We start from the raw sequence: 14,725 nt of genomic DNA on the forward strand, positions 1-14,725 counted from the left end.
GGCAGTGGGAGTCACGGGTAAGTCTGTCGCCAGAGGCAGATTGGAGGTAAGAAGTACCTCAGGGGAGCTGTGGGTGCCTCACCGAGGAGAGGGGAGGACTGGGTGCCCTGCCCTGCTCCTCTGCCCTCCTCGTTTGTTCCCAAATGACACCCTGTGAATCCTCCCTGGGCTGTATATGGACTTCTGCAGAAGCCATTGGAGCAGGCATGACCCCTGAGCCCACTGGTGATGTGTTCTTAGAACACCACAACTTGCTACTTTGGTAGAAATCAGTACCACTACTCTATAGTGTGTGTGTGTGTGGGGGGGTGGGGGCTGGGTGGGGATGGGGGTGCTTCAGGGCTCCCCAAACCTCGCAGAGCTTCAGAATCACCTGAGATGCTTAAAAAAGTATGTTTCACTGGGGCCCTGCTCCATCCTGGGAGATGTGACCTGCCTCCCTGAGCCACTCCGCAGGAAGACTGGCACAGGTGGGGTGTTTCCTAGCACCTTCTGCTAGCCCAGTGAGGCAAGTGTCACCCTTGTCCTCTGAGCGACAGTGGAGATGCAGGTCTGAGTGGCAGCCAGTGGCCATGAGAGAGAATGTGACAGAAGGGGACAAGCAGGGCCTTCCTGGACAGAGACTCCTGGGTTTGGATCCATTTTTACGTCACCTGGGCCTTAATTCCCTCATCTCAATAATGGGTCCAGTACTCCCGATTACAGAGCATTGAGGTGTGGTGCCCACTTCAAAGCAGGATTAAATTCACCAACCTGAGTGGGAGGCTGGCCCTGCGGGTTCTCACAACTGACAGCCAGTGACTGGAGGCCGTGCCAGTTGTGGGCGGACGGGCCTTTTGCTTCTGGGCTAGGTCCTTGACTCTGACAGACGTTGATTTCGAGGGACTTTCCCAGGGACAAGAGTGGTTTTCAAACTGGCGGGACAAAACTTCTGGATGAAGTGCCACACACCGGGGACCCGCTCTGTGGCAGGAGTTTCTCACACAATTTCATCTCACGCGGACCCCCACCCTCGCGGTAGGCGTGCTGGGCCTGAGCCCGGAGCCAGGTCTGTGTGGACAAGAACCACGCCCTGGGCTCCATTCAGGGTGGTTTTTCCTTTGGTTTACACCAGAAGCAGCCAAAAACTGATCAAAGCAGATAATCCAGATAATAATAGGAGTGTGGCTATGGCTCCCTACCGCCTCCCTCAGGGATCATGGAAGCCTGGGAGTTCTGCGGCCTTGGTGGCTGGCACCACCAGGCTGGTGCAGGGCAACCAGGTGGGAGGAGAACAGATCTGTGGGCCTCCTGCCCCACATGCCCTCAGTCACATTAGCACCCAGGGGAGACTTCCACCTAAATGGCATCGCTACTCAGGAAGTCACTTCACTCCAGTTGCACGGCTAGGCTTTGGGACTTTGACCCCATGGGGAGCAGGTTCCTGCCTACCCCTGAGCTTCTGGGCCTAGTTTTCCATGCGCAGGCTGGGCTGGAACCGGACGGTCACCATTCTCAAAACCCACTGATGTAGTCAGGTTCACGGAACACCTCTGACCACATCTCCTTCCCAGCAGCTGCCTATCACATTTGATGACGGTCAAATTTTGTACTTTTCAACTTCATTATCAAGGCTTCTCACTCTCTAGTCCCATTTTCCATCGAAGGTGTGCCATACTCCAGCCATATCAGACAGTTGCCCTCCCTGCCGTTCCAGCACAGGTCACGCCTGGGGGGCCACCTTGTGTGGTACGGGCACCTGAGCCAGGGAGACGTGCACGTGAATGCTGGCTCTCAGATTATTCACCAGCGGAGTGACCTTGGGCAAGTCACTGTAACTCCTGTTCTTCTGGCTGAACCATGTCTAAGACCAGGGCACAGGCTTTGGAGGGAACGGAGAGCTGCTTGGCCTCAAGGAGTTTCTCCTTGAATTTAGCCTCCGCAGCCACAGCTGCATGATGGGAAAACCCCAACCTTCCTTGCAAGAGCGTGGAAATGAGTGGAGTAGAACATGTGGTGAGGAGGGCCTGCCAGCTGTCTCTTTTTTTCTTTTCAGCAACCTACACCTGCCAGCGTCGAGCTCCAGCCTTTCTTCTCTGTAACCTTAACCCCTGGCCTCCAGGGTCCTGATCTCCTTTTTTCCCTGCTAAGCACCCACACCACCCGACTCGGTTATGCCTGCCCAGCTGCCTGTGAGCCTGGGGCTCTGCGGATGCCCCGTGGCAGGTATACAGTTCATTCCTGACAGGGGCCTCTGGCCTTGTTCATTTGCTCTGGAACCACGGACTGGATGGACCTCAGACGAACCTTAAATATTTGTCAACCCTGCTTTCCTCAGAGCTTGAGGCCAGCGATGTCCCCAGCACAGGACTGGCAGTCCCTGTGGCCTGAAGTCTCAGCCAGCGCATGCAACTGATGTGGCTGGAATGGGGAGGAACAAGGAGTTAGGAAAAGCTATTTCTCTAATTCTTTTCCTCCCCATCAGAGGTGTGTGCACTTCAGGCTTAGACTAGGTGGGTCCCCTACCTCGCACCCTAGCAGAGGGGAGGATGAGCTCCAACGCTTCCAGACAAAATCTTTAGAAAAAGGAAGTGAGGAAGAGCCATTAGAACGGAGGAAGTGATTTCAAGAACTCAGATTACCAAAGACTTAAAGTAACAAATGCACTTTTAATTGATCTACAGATAAAAACTACTCAGAGCATGTCAGTAACCATTTCAGCCCCTACTCTGTTAGGGCCGTATCCTGTAGAGTCTTCAGGATCTAGGTTAATGGGCTATTTTCATCATTTCACGTCATCCACAGCATTAGAAAAACAAGGCATTGTTATCAGTTTAGATGAAATGCATTGCCGGCAGCCAAATCCAGTTCCTTATATTCCATATTTTTTCTTTAGCTCTTCTACTTTGTTGATGTAAGCTTTCATGGCATCTTCCTTGGAAGTCCCTGGAAGGAGTCAACAGGGTTATTGGTCAGAGAGGCAGCACGGTAGAAAAGCAGCAGACTGGAGCCCTAGACAGCCCCCAGTTTTAATGCTCTGAGGCTCAGTTTCCCTTGTAAAGTGGGGATTCCACTACCTGCACCTCACAGGCTTGGCCTGAAATACCTAAGGAGCCTGGCCCACGGTGAATGCTCCACAGAGCCCTGAACCCATAACGTGTATACAGCTGTCCTGAGGCTTGTCATTGGCCTGCCGGCCATGTGAGTCCCCCACTGCTGGAATGAGCCTGGGGAGAGAGGCTGGACACTCCGGACAGGCAGGAAAGCCTAAGTAACACGGGGAGCTGTAGTGACTTTAGTTGTCCAGCTTCCTCTCATGGTTGGCTTTGGCCTATCAAGTAGCCCTCTGCCGGGCTCTTATCTGCCAGATGTGGCCATGAAAAAGCAAAGCCAGATGCCCTCTTCTCCCCAGAGGGAAGCTGTGAGTAAAGTTTCATGAACTCTGAGTGAAAGCAGCTGGCTCATGGAGTGGAAGGAGGCAAAGTTTTGCCTTCGTGCTGCGGTCCAAAGGGCACTGACCGTACCCCTTAGTAGTAACACCCAGTTTCCTGGGTTCTGCGGCGAAGGGGAGATACGCCGGGAATCCGAGTGCTTTCTGAAGCATTGGAGAGTACACGGACACTGGGATAGAAAAGCCCAGTGACAACGGGCAGTCAGACGGGCATTCCTGTCCCAGTTCCTTGCAAATCCTAGGAGTGTATTTATTGTATTCTGGCCCTTTTTGAATTCAAGGGTTTTCCATTTGCAGGAAGACAGAGGGCTTATTCAGAAACGAGCTAGCAAGAACACAAAAGCTGGCAGGCACTTCACTGCCAACTTGTGGGTCCTGCTGCTGCAGGTGGCACGTGATTAAGTCGGAGCCGGGCTCCTTCTTGGCTGCCGTTGCTTAGCATATAATAGCTCCATTCAGGGGCCTACGATGTGCCAGCAGCCTGCCATGCGTTAGCTCATTCCTTTCTTTTATGTGCCTTTCTGGCTGGAAGGGAGCTGGGGAAGGCTGCTTGGGTAGGGGGTCACTACCCGGCCTTGTCGGGGAGAGGAAGGTGCAGGAATATACGGAAAACCCAGGCCAACTAATTACCTCCCAGCCTTTTCTCAGTAAGCCCCAGCCCCTCCTCTCCCGATGATGCCATTGCGCAGAGATGGGCTCTTGGAGGAGCCATACATGGTATTAGGAGAAAAAGTAGGTGGCCCAGTTTTTTTCCATTCTGGCTAGGTTAGGCCGGTTTCTAGCATGGGCCTCATCCACTTTGTTTTCTCTCTTCACCCCTAACACTTCATAATGAAGAGTGTTTCATTACTGGGCTTCACAAGCCGGGGAAACTGATGAGAACAATCACCTTTCAGCTGATTCCAGGCATCCCACTTGGCCTTGCCTTTGAGATCCAACAGTCCAGGCCGTTCTGAAACAAGGGAAGAAAGGACATTAGATCCGCTACAAGCCTTTTTTTAAAAAAATGTTTTATTTTTGAAAGAGTGCATGTGCATGCGTGGGGGAGGGGCAGAGAGGGGCGGGGGCAGAGGATCTAAAGCAGGCTCTGTGCTGAGAGCAGACGGCAACCTGATGCGGGGCTTGAACTCATGAACCGTGAGATCACAACCTGAACCGAAGTCCAACCGTCAACCGGCTGAGCCACCCAGGTGCCCCGGATCTGCTTCAAGTTCTAACGGAGAACATTATCGATGTTCTTGCCCTGAAAGCCATCTTTCACTTCATCTGTTCCTTCCAGGCTCTGTTATGGAGTTAAATGGGTCTAGCATAGTGGGTTCTGTCTTTAGAAACCCAGATGTACAGAAACCCAAACTTATGATCTAAAGAAAATAGTAAGAAAACTTTTCATTACTAGATGGTCTTTGTTTTAAAAGTTAAACAACTCCAAGATTTCTTTTTTCTTTTTATTTAAAAAAAAATTTTTTTTTTTTAATGTTTATTTATTTTTGAGACAGAGAGAGACACAGCATGAGCAGGGAAGGGGCAGAGAGAGAGGGAGACACAGAATGTGAAGCAGGCTCCAGGCTGTGAGCTGTCAGCACAGAGCCCGACGCAGGGCTCGAACTCACGAACTGTGAGATCATGACCTGAGCTGAAGTCGGACGCCCAACTGACTGAGCCACCCAGGCGCCCCTCCAAGATTTCTTTTAAAAGGCATACTTAAAAACATTTTTTTTTTTTAAACACGTACTATATCCATTTATATGGCTTGCTATATAAGCTATATAATGCTATAAAGAGGGCTACTATAAAGTTTCCCTCCCACCCCTGCTCTCAGCCACCCAGTTCTTCTCCTTCATGCTATTATTGCTATCAGTTTTCTGGGAGTCTTTTCCTGTGAACAGTCTGTTCATATCCTTGCCCCATTTTTCTACCAAATTGTTAGTCTAATTCTTGATGATTTGTGGGCAGTTGTTCTCCCCGAAGGCAAAGCATCCTTAAAGTTATACCATGATTTTATGCTCCCAGGCCTGTCCTCAGCTGCACCTGGGAAACACCCTCGCCACCTCCCCGCTGACCTATTTTACTGCCATGCCGAGAGCAAAGGCAAAAGGAGCAGTGGCAGTGCCCACCGCCGGGACCACTGTGTCTGAGAAACATCAAGTCTCCGCAGGTGCTTTCAGGGAGGTATTCCCAGGGGTACCAGGAGGTGCACCTGCAGAGTCATCATCTAGGAGAGCAAGCGCACTCCAACAGCCCTTTTTGTGCAGATGGAGACATACATTTGCACTAACTCAGGGCCACCTGCCTCTTGTGGCACCTGATAGGTGACTTGTGCGACTGAGGACTGAGCTTTGGATTTTTTTTTTTTAACTCTTTCTAATTTCAATTTAGATGGCCACACGTGGCTAGTGGTGACTGTATCTGGACGGTGCCGCCCTAGAAGGCGCCGAAGCCTCCGCTGTCAGGAAGTGAGAGTTACTCAAGCCAGTCTTTGTATGCTCCTGCAAAAGAAGGGCAGAGGCCAGTGTCTGTGAAAATCCTGTCTGGCAGAAAAGCATCTCAGCCCCTCCGGCCACCCCCACTTCATCTCTCTCCCTCCTCCCTGGGAGGATAGAGAATTTATAAACCTAGCATAAAACTCATCTTTGCCCCTAGACCTCTCTCAGCTAAGCCCTTCCTGTGAACTTTGATTTGGTGCTGCTCATGATCCTTAGCTCTGGGCACCATCTCCTGCTTCCAGATGGCTGGCAGCCACCGACTTGCTCCACCCTCCACCCCAACTGCAGTGGAACTGGGGGCCATGCCACCCTCCTGAACAGACAAGGGGGTGACCTCCTTCTGGGCTGCCATGGCCACCGCCTCTGAGCCCTTGCATAGAGTGAATCGTGCTGTTGCCTCAGTATACAGCTGGGTTTCAGGGACTTAGGGGCAGAATAAAAACCGTCCAAGGGGGGAAAGGCTGTCTTCAGACTATGGTAGTCTAGACTATGGCCTCAAAATCTGTACCAAGATTTTTTGATAGGCGAGAAATGGTCATCAGGGCTGTGGTCAGCAAAACGGCTTCTGACCTGCCACAGGAAGCCAGCTGCTTCTCTGCTCCCGACATCAGGCTGCCAAGTGCTCTGACTTCCGTCCTGACTGTCTGGGGAGGCATGCTACTGAAGCAGTGTGGTTCAACAAAGCTACTACTGAGTTGAGACCAAGTCTCTTCCAAGCTGGGGTCTTTGCTTCTTCCCAAGTAGATGGAAAATGCTGGTGATACCCCGCAAAGTCCTCCCCAAACTCGGGTTTGAATTCCGCGACCTGAGCCACTGAGAACAGTGCAGGGTCTGTGAGTCCCATTCAGGAACGTGATCTTCGTGAGGAGCGGGGGGAGCCCCATGAACTATTACCATGTCCCACGTGAAGAGTAGGGCTTCGGGCGGTTTTGAGAGTGCAGATCCCACAGATTAGAAGAGCTCCAGCACCCATCAAGGCTGCTGAGCCTGCTTTGATGCGGGGCCTTCCCAAGCTCATCTCAGCATACCTGTGTTTATGTCACCCACAGTTGCTTGTTTGTAGTGGCCGTAGATGAACAACATCTCATCATCTGCTGGCTTGGTCTTGAGGTGCTTAACATCCTCAGCAGCTTTGTCAAACTCAGCCTAAACGTGGGGGAGAGGAAAGGCCTAAATAGAGCTCAGTAATGGGGAGAGACAGGTTGGAAAGGCAGCACTCCTGAGATGCCCCTGAGGAAAAGCAGTGTGTCTTCTCATCTCCCCAAGAGGGAAGCCAGAAAGATTCAGCAAAACAAGGAAGGGAAGCACATTGGTTCACTCATTCGATGGACAACTATGTACTGGATGCTCTCACTATCAGGTGCTAGAAACACAGTGGTGAAGGAGGAAAGTTAGGAGTGCCTGCAGTAGGCATTCACTTCATTGAAAAAGCAGCGTGGCCAACTGCCTGACCACCCCTGGGCCAGGCCGGGGTCCCAGTAAAGCCTGGACTTGTGGATAGGACTAGCACAGCGTGTTTGAAACAGCTGAGATGGGTACAGTTTTGAGTGCGGCTGGCCAGAGGCCATTGGACCCCTCCCCCCCCGGGGACCAGGAGTCCAGCGCCAACCTCTCTTCTGGTGTTCCAATTGGAGAGAGGTGATGAGTCAGAGGTCATTCCACACAGCTCGGTCTCAGAAAAGAGGCTACATTCCAAGGAGGGAAAGGCCTCTGGGTCACCTCTCCCCTTCTCGTACGTTGGACACTCGGCCCCTGAGTCCCCTGACCTCTAAACTGTTAACAACCACTTCCTTGCTTTCCCATTCTGCATGGCTTCCCTACTCTTGCCCTGACCTTCCGGATGGGGAACTCGGTCCCCTTGCTCCTTCAATCCATGCAACCCTCTACCTGCCATCTTTCTCCCTAGGACCCTCTTCTCCAACTCTTGTTCCTGCCTCACCGCGGAGTCCACCCCACGGGCAACTTTCCAGCAGTTACCGGTGGGTACCTAAGTCCAAACCTGGAAAGTTCCGCTCACAAAGCTCTGTGCAAAGAGAGCGGGGCACGGGTCCAGGAGGCACAGCGGGGCCGGGACGGGAAAGACTCTGCGGAGTTCTGCTTACGGGATAGTACCCCCCTCGGCCCCCCCCAGTTTCTAGCCCCGCCGCACCTTGGCAGCCAGGCTAGGCACAAGCTATACCTGAGACATGCCGGCGGGGTTGCAAGGATTCCAGGGAGTGAGCGAGGCGGCCAAGAGCAGGAAGCAGTAGCACAAGACTCGACTGGCAGCGCCTTTAGAGGCGCAGCCGCAGGCGGCTCCAACCGGGCCAGGCCAGCGACAGGCAGCCAATCAGAAGCCAGCCTCACGCGGGGGGCGTGTTCAGCCTCCGCCGCGCGGCCAACCTCTCCCGAACCCACGTGGGTTTGCTCGCACAGGCGCAGAGTGGAGCCGAACGGGACGCCGGGAACAGGTCTGGGCCGCGGAAGTCGGGCGTGCTAGTGGGTCCGTGCAGGCAGGTCCGAGCGGGGTTCAGCTCCGGGCCGCCGTGGGGGAATGCACCGCGGGGCAGAGAGGAAGGGGCGGTGGCTGAAGAGCAGAGGCTTTTAAATTTGTTTCATTAAATCGTGTATCTGGAGTGAAGAGCCCGGAAGTTGCGGCTCTGGACTAGCAACCTCTCAGGCCTGGGGAGGGCGAGTGCGCCTGCTCCTCTCGGGGGTCTAGAGGAGACCCTCCGGGATCCGTCCGTGGAGAACTGCTCCGTGGGAAGCTGGACCGGCCCCAGAAAGGCAAAGCCGAGGCCTCTTCCTCTGAGCTTTGGGCGTGTCTGTGACCTGCCCGTGGCTTTAAGTTTGCGGTCCTGCAATGCAGTTTTGTGTTGCATTTCTCCATCGGGTGCATTAAAAGCTTTGCCAGTGTCTTATTTGCCTTAACAAACCCGGCCCGGACCAGGTACCCAGCAAGTGCCTGTCAAGTGAATGACTCTTCATTGACAAATGTTTACTGAACTCTCTGCTACCTAACTTGCGCTCTTTTAGACCTTGATGATACAGCAGTGAAGGAAACAGATAAATTCCTGCATTCCTGGAACATTGGGGATGATAGTTAACAAAATAAGTAGAAAGTTTGTTAGGGAGATAGGGGGTTGGAAGTTTAGTTTTACATGGGAGGTGGAGGGCAAGGGAAGGTAACATTTGAGAAAGCCCCTCAACAGAATTTCCAGGCAGAAAATAATGTAAAGGTGTGACCAGGGAGTGGAGGGAAAGAGAAGAAAGAGAGGAGACTGGAGAGTTGAAAGAGGTGGCAGGCTGGCTAGGTGACGGAGAGCGTGGCCTTTATAGGTACTATATGGGTTTTGACTTTAATTTTGAGATAGGAAGTCAGGCTTTTAAGCAGAGGATGAGACTGAGAGGTCAGGTCTTTACAAAGTTAGGGTGATATTCTCCATGGGAACAGAAAGGAGCAGCACAGGTGGATGGCAGAGTTTGAGGATGATAAGAATTTTCTGGTAGTGGTTACAAAGCTGGCTGAAGGGAGGGAATTGATGGAAAATTCTCTGGAGATCATTTAAAAAAAGATGGGGCTCCTGGGTGGCTCATTCGGTGAAGTATCCGACTCTAGATTTTGGCCCAGATCATGTTCTCACCGTTGTGAGATTGAGCCCCATGTCCGGCTCTGCGCTGACAGTGGGGAGCCTGCTTGGGATTCTCTTTCTCTCTCTCAAAATAAATAAAAATAAACTTGAAAAAAAGGAAAGGAGATGATTCCTTTTCAATTCCTAATTTGTGTCAAGAGGACTAGACTACAAATCCACACACCCCCCTCCCCAATTTATGGCCATAGGAGTTTAGAAAAAAAGGTGGGGTGGAAGATTTCGGAGGTAATTTCCTAACTAGTGTAGGCCAGCCTTTTTAAAATGTTTGGGGAGAAGTGGAGGCCAGTAGCAAAGAACAAATCCGGAGGCTCTATTTTAGTCTCTGTGTAATTTTGGTAGAGAAAGCAAAGCCAAACAAATTGACAAAAAGTTTGGAGTTACACTGGGGGAGATTACATTTGAATCTTAAGAAGTATAGTTTTTTTCCCAAAGTGACAATTCAGAGCTGTTTTTGTTTTTGTTATTATTTTTTTTTAATCCCCTTCTGAGGCACAGATGAAGCCTGGATTCATTTTTGTTCCATCATGTAGTGCTTACAGATGCGCTAATGGGAATTCAGATTATTGCCTGTGTGGGTCAGATTTCTAGTCAAATGTATCTTAAAGTCACTAGGTTTTAACATTAGGTTATTATGTTTGGCACATTTGAAAAGATTAGGTAGCTCTGACAGTGTAACTTCATATTCCTCAGAGATTGGTTGATGTGATTGAGTTTTGACTGGACGCTGTAGAAAGCAGGGCTAGTGTTTTAACATGGTAGTCTCCAGTTTATTTTATCTTTTATTTTTATTTTATTTTTGCTAGAGCGTAAGCGGGGAAGGGGTAGAGAGAGGGGGACAGAGGATCTGAAGTGGGCTCTGTGCTGACAGTAGAGAACCTGATGCGGGGCTTGAACTCCCGAACCGCGAGATCATGACCTGAGCTGAAGTCAGACGTTCAACCCACTGAACCACCCAGATGCCCCTCCAGTTTGTTTGTTTGTTTGTTTGTTTTAATTTTCAAAAATTTCTCATTTTTTTCTTCAAATTTTTATTTAAATTCTGGTTAGTTAACATACAGTGCATTATTGGTTTTAAGAGAATTCAGTGGTTCATCACTTAATATACAACACCTAGTGCTCATCATAACAGGTGTTCTCCTTAATTCCCATCTAGCCCATCCCCCACCCACCTGCCTCCATCACCTTTGTTCTTTATCGTTTAGAGATCTCTTGTGGTTTGTTTCCCTCTCTTCCCCCCACCCCGTATGTTCATTTGTTTCTTAAATTACACATGTGAGTGAAATCATATGGTGTTTGTCTTTTTCTGACTTATTTCTTTTAGCATAATACACTCTAGCTCCATCCATGTTCTTCCAAATGGCAAGATTTCCTTCTTTTTGATGGCTGAGTAGTATTCCATTGTGTATATATACCACATCGTCTTTGCCCATTCATCAGTTGATGGACATTTGGGCACTTTCCATAGTTTGGCTATTATTGATAATGCTGCTGTAAACATCAGGGTGCATGTACCTCTTTGAATCTGTATTTTTGTATCCTTTGGGTAAATAACCTAGTAGTGCAATTGCTGGGTCATAGGGTAGTTCTATTTTTAACTTTTTGAGGAACCTCCATACTGTTCTCCAGAGTGGCTGCACCAATTTGCATTCCCACCAGCAGTGCAAGAGGGTTCCCGTTTCTCCTCATCATTGTCAACACCTGTTGTTTCTTGTGTTACTTAATTAAAAAAATTTTTTTTTTTTGCATTTATTTATTTTTGAGAGACAGAGACAGCATGAGCAGGGGAAGGGCAGAGAGAGAGAGGGAGATACAGAATCAGAAGCAGGCTCCAGGCTCCGAGCTGTCAGCGCAGAGCCCGATGCGGGGCTTGAACCCATGAACCGTGAGTTCATGACCTGAGCCGAAGTCGGATGCCTAACCGACTGAGCCACCCAGGTGCCCCTGTGTTACTTAATTTTAGCCATTCTGACAGATGTGAGGTGGTACCTCATTGTGCTGATGATTTGTGTTTCCCTGATGATGAATGATGTTGAGCCATCTTTTCATGTGTCTGTTTGCCATCTGGATGTCTTCTTTGGAAAAATATCGCTCTTCTGCTCATTTCTTACTTGGATTCTTTATTTTTTGGGTGTTGAGGTTGGTAAGTTCTTTATCGATTTTGGATACTAACCCTTTATCTGATATGTCATTTGCAAATCTCCTCCTGTTGTGTAGGCTGCCTTTGAGTTTTGTTGATTATTTCCTTTGCTGTGCAGAAGAGAAGCTTTTTATTTTGCTGAAGCACCAATAGTTCATTTTGCTTTGTTTCCCTTGCCTCGGGTGACGTGTCAAGTGAGAAGTTGCTATGGCCAAGGTCAAAAAGGTTGCTGCCTGTGTTCCCCGCTAGAATTTTGATGCTTTCCTGTCTCACATTTAGGTCTTTCATCCATTTTGAATTTATTTTTGTGTATGGTGTAAGAAAGTGGTCCAGTTTCATTCTTCTGCATGTTGCTGTCCAGTTTTTCCAACACCGTTTGCTGAAGAGACTGTCCTTTTTCCATTGGGTATTCTTCTCTGCTTTGTCAAAGATCAGTTGACCATATAGTTGTGGGGGCAATCTCCAATTTAAGTGGAGTTGATTTGTTGGTTGCTTGTTTGGAATATGCTCCACATTCCTAAAACAAAGCACTTTTTCACATGATGGTTTTGTGCCCAGGTGAATCCACAAAAGTTGCTTAATGCAGTTGAACTATGGAACTAGTGAGGATTGCAGATCCCAGGGAGCAGGGTGCTAAGTGGTTTTTTCTTGTTGCGGAGCCCCCGCTAGGCCAGGTTTTGAAATAGGTGAAGGCATGCCCTCCAGCCTGCTTCCTGCTTCCTTCCCTGGTTCCTCAGGGACTCATTTTGGGTAATTTCTACCTAAGGAAATGGTGTCTTAAGGCCTCCACTTACTGCTTCTAGTGTATGCAGTTGGAATGACATTTAGCTTTTAACCTAAAGAGATAATAGCAAGCTGGCATCTGCGATTTAGTTTTTTAAAGTAAATTTTAGAGTATGTTTGGGGGTCAGTAAATTATATGAAATTTTTAAATGTTTTATGTATTTTTGAGAGAGAGCGAGCAAGCATGAGTCGGAGAGGGGCAAAGAGAGGGGATAGAGGATCTGAAGCAGGCTCTGTGCACTGACAGCAGCGAGCCTGATGTGGAGCTTGAACTTGCGAACCTTTGAGATCATGACCTGAGCTGAGGTCGGATGCTCAACCAACTGAGCCACCCAGGCTCCCCTAAATCATATGAATTTTTAATTCTATATTTGGATAGCATTGGAAGGGAAATTGCTTTGCGTATCCCCAGAAAGTGCAAGTTCCTCAGCTTTGTTTATATCCTTGCTAGCAACTAGCACACTTTGTAATTATTTTATTTACAGTCATTTTTTAAATTTTTTAAATTAAAAAAAAAATTTTTTTTACATTTATTTATTTTTGAGAGCCAGAGAGCCAGAGCACAGGTGGGGGAGGGCCTGAGAGAGAGGGAGACACGGAATCTGAAGCAGGCTCTAGGCTCTGAGCTGTCAGCACAGAGCCCGGCGCGGGGCTCGAATGCACAAACTGTGAGATCATGACCTGAGCTGAAGTCGGACGCTTAACCAACTGAGCCACGCAGGCACCCCCATAGTCGTTTTTATTTATGTATTCTTCGGTCTGATCTCCCTCCTCTACATAAGCCAAGGAGAATAGGGATTACCCTGTATTGGTCAGTTTTGTATCTCCAAGTGCCTGGCACTTCTTAGACACCTGAACAAAATGGCAGGTGAATGAACAGAGTCATTTGCTCTTTAGGAAATGTAGTCATTCTGATTAGCTGTGAACTTGGAAACTATTAGAACTGAATGTGCAACTCTAGGCTATGGTAAAGTAGATTAATTCTGGTAAAAGGACTATGTAACCTCTTTGTATCACAGTCAGCTGGAAACAGAACACGTGAAATACTAAGAGAAGATGGGGAACCTGATGAGCCAACTAGTCAGCCTAATCGGCCTTCCCACTTAGTGGAGAGGCTCTTGTCATTGCCGCAGCCCGCCCTCACATCCTTGGGGTGCCAGTCCTGAGTACTCACAGGCTACCCTTGCTGGGTCTCAGCGTAGAGGCAGCCGGGCAAGATGCCTTAACAGAGGTTGAAAGCAGTGCTTGCCCAGTGGGTGTGAGTCGTAGTTTTATATTAGGTGTCTTGATGTAAACTAAACCTCTAATTTCTAAAAGGAACCTAGTTATTAAAAAAAATGGACTACAGTTACAGGAAAGCTTTGCTAGAAGGCAAAGGCTAGAGTGCTCACAAATGATGAATTATCTCCATCCAGTATTTATTTTCATTTCTTGGTATGCGATTCCTGAGGCACGGCTCAAGCAAAGCTGGGAGGAGATTAGTGTGTTTTAAAGGGAAGGAAGCACTTGGGAAATGCTTCTGGGGTAGGAGGTGGGCAGAGTTGGGGGCGTTTGTTTTGTGAAGGTGGAGGAAGGAGGTAAGTGCTGAGATGGGGGGATAAGAATGCAGCGTGGCTTTTCTCTCTGTTCCCTCTGGTTTTTTCCCCCATTCTTTTCTCTTCCTGTGTCTCTCGTACTCTTCTGATGGCATAACTCGTTTTTGGTGGTCAGGCAGCTGGAGGTGTTAGCCAGTCCCTCCCCTTTGCCATTCTCTTGTTCCTGTGAGTGTTCATATTCAGAGGAATTGTAGCGAGCTGGATGTGAGAGAAGAGTGTGTGTGTGAGACCTGTATGTGTATGATTCGCTCCTTGTCCTGTGTCTGTCCAGCTAACATGGTGGGGTGGTATTTTGGGCTGAGGTGAGACTAGGAGACCAGGGCTTGCGATCAGGGGGCTGTGGTAGGAAGTGTCCTACGTTGTCTAGGAGTAGGGAAGACTTTCTTAAGACTTATTTAAACGTAAATAAACACTGCTGAGATATTGCCTGTATCTTGCCTAGAAATACTTATGACTGGGGCGCCTGGGTGGCTCAGTTGGTTAAGCGTCCGACTTCAGCTCAGATCATGATCTCACGGCTCGTGAGTTCAAGCCCTGCCTTGGGCTCTGTGCTGACCTCTGAGAGCCTGGAGGCTGCATCAGAGTCTGCCTCTGTCTCTCTCTGCCCCTGCCCTGCTCACACGCTGTCTCTCTCTTTCTCAAATATAAATAAACAGTAAAAAAAA

At 49.2% G+C, this 14,725-nt stretch overlaps 2 protein-coding genes across 6 annotated transcripts in view; one reads left to right on the top strand and one right to left on the bottom strand.

Annotated features, from left to right (window-relative positions):
• Positions 1-2,628: 2,628 nt before the first annotated feature.
• DBI (diazepam binding inhibitor, acyl-CoA binding protein) lies at positions 2,629-8,217 on the bottom strand. Its single transcript, XM_007091152.2, has 4 exons — positions 8,093-8,217; positions 6,942-7,059; positions 4,320-4,382; positions 2,629-2,925 (listed from the first exon to the last, which is right to left on the bottom strand). Exons 1-4 carry the CDS (start codon positions 8,099-8,101, stop codon positions 2,852-2,854), a joined length of 264 nt encoding a protein of 87 aa, XP_007091214.1. The 5' UTR covers positions 8,102-8,217; the 3' UTR covers positions 2,629-2,851.
• A 112-nt stretch (positions 8,218-8,329) lies between these two features.
• Positions 8,330-14,725, top strand: part of CC1H2orf76 (chromosome C1 C2orf76 homolog) — a 61,908-nt gene continuing 55,512 nt past the window's right edge. The window contains exon 1 of one of the 5 annotated variants that reach the window (XM_007091150.3): positions 8,330-8,363. The gene's annotated coding sequence lies outside the window, so the exon portion shown is untranslated. Of the gene's footprint in view, positions 8,410-14,014; positions 14,043-14,725 lie in introns of those variants that run through there. The other 4 variants (XM_007091149.3, XM_007091147.3, XM_015541600.2 and 1 more) reach the window with 4 other exon arrangements.

This window comes from Panthera tigris, chromosome C1 (genome assembly GCF_018350195.1).
Source record: "Panthera tigris isolate Pti1 chromosome C1, P.tigris_Pti1_mat1.1, whole genome shotgun sequence".
In the NCBI taxonomy this organism is placed as follows: domain Eukaryota; kingdom Metazoa; phylum Chordata; class Mammalia; order Carnivora; family Felidae; genus Panthera; species Panthera tigris.

Bases quoted from the DNA above. Each gene is read 5' to 3' on its own strand.
- DBI (XM_007091152.2), bottom strand. The intron at 4,383-6,941 runs GTATGCTGAGAT...CCCTTGTTTCAG, and splicing joins TGTGGGTGACATAAACACAG to AACGGCCTGGACTGTTGGAT. The intron at 2,926-4,319 runs GTGATTGTTCTC...GACTCCTTCCAG, and splicing joins TGCCTGGAATCAGCTGAAAG to GGACTTCCAAGGAAGATGCC.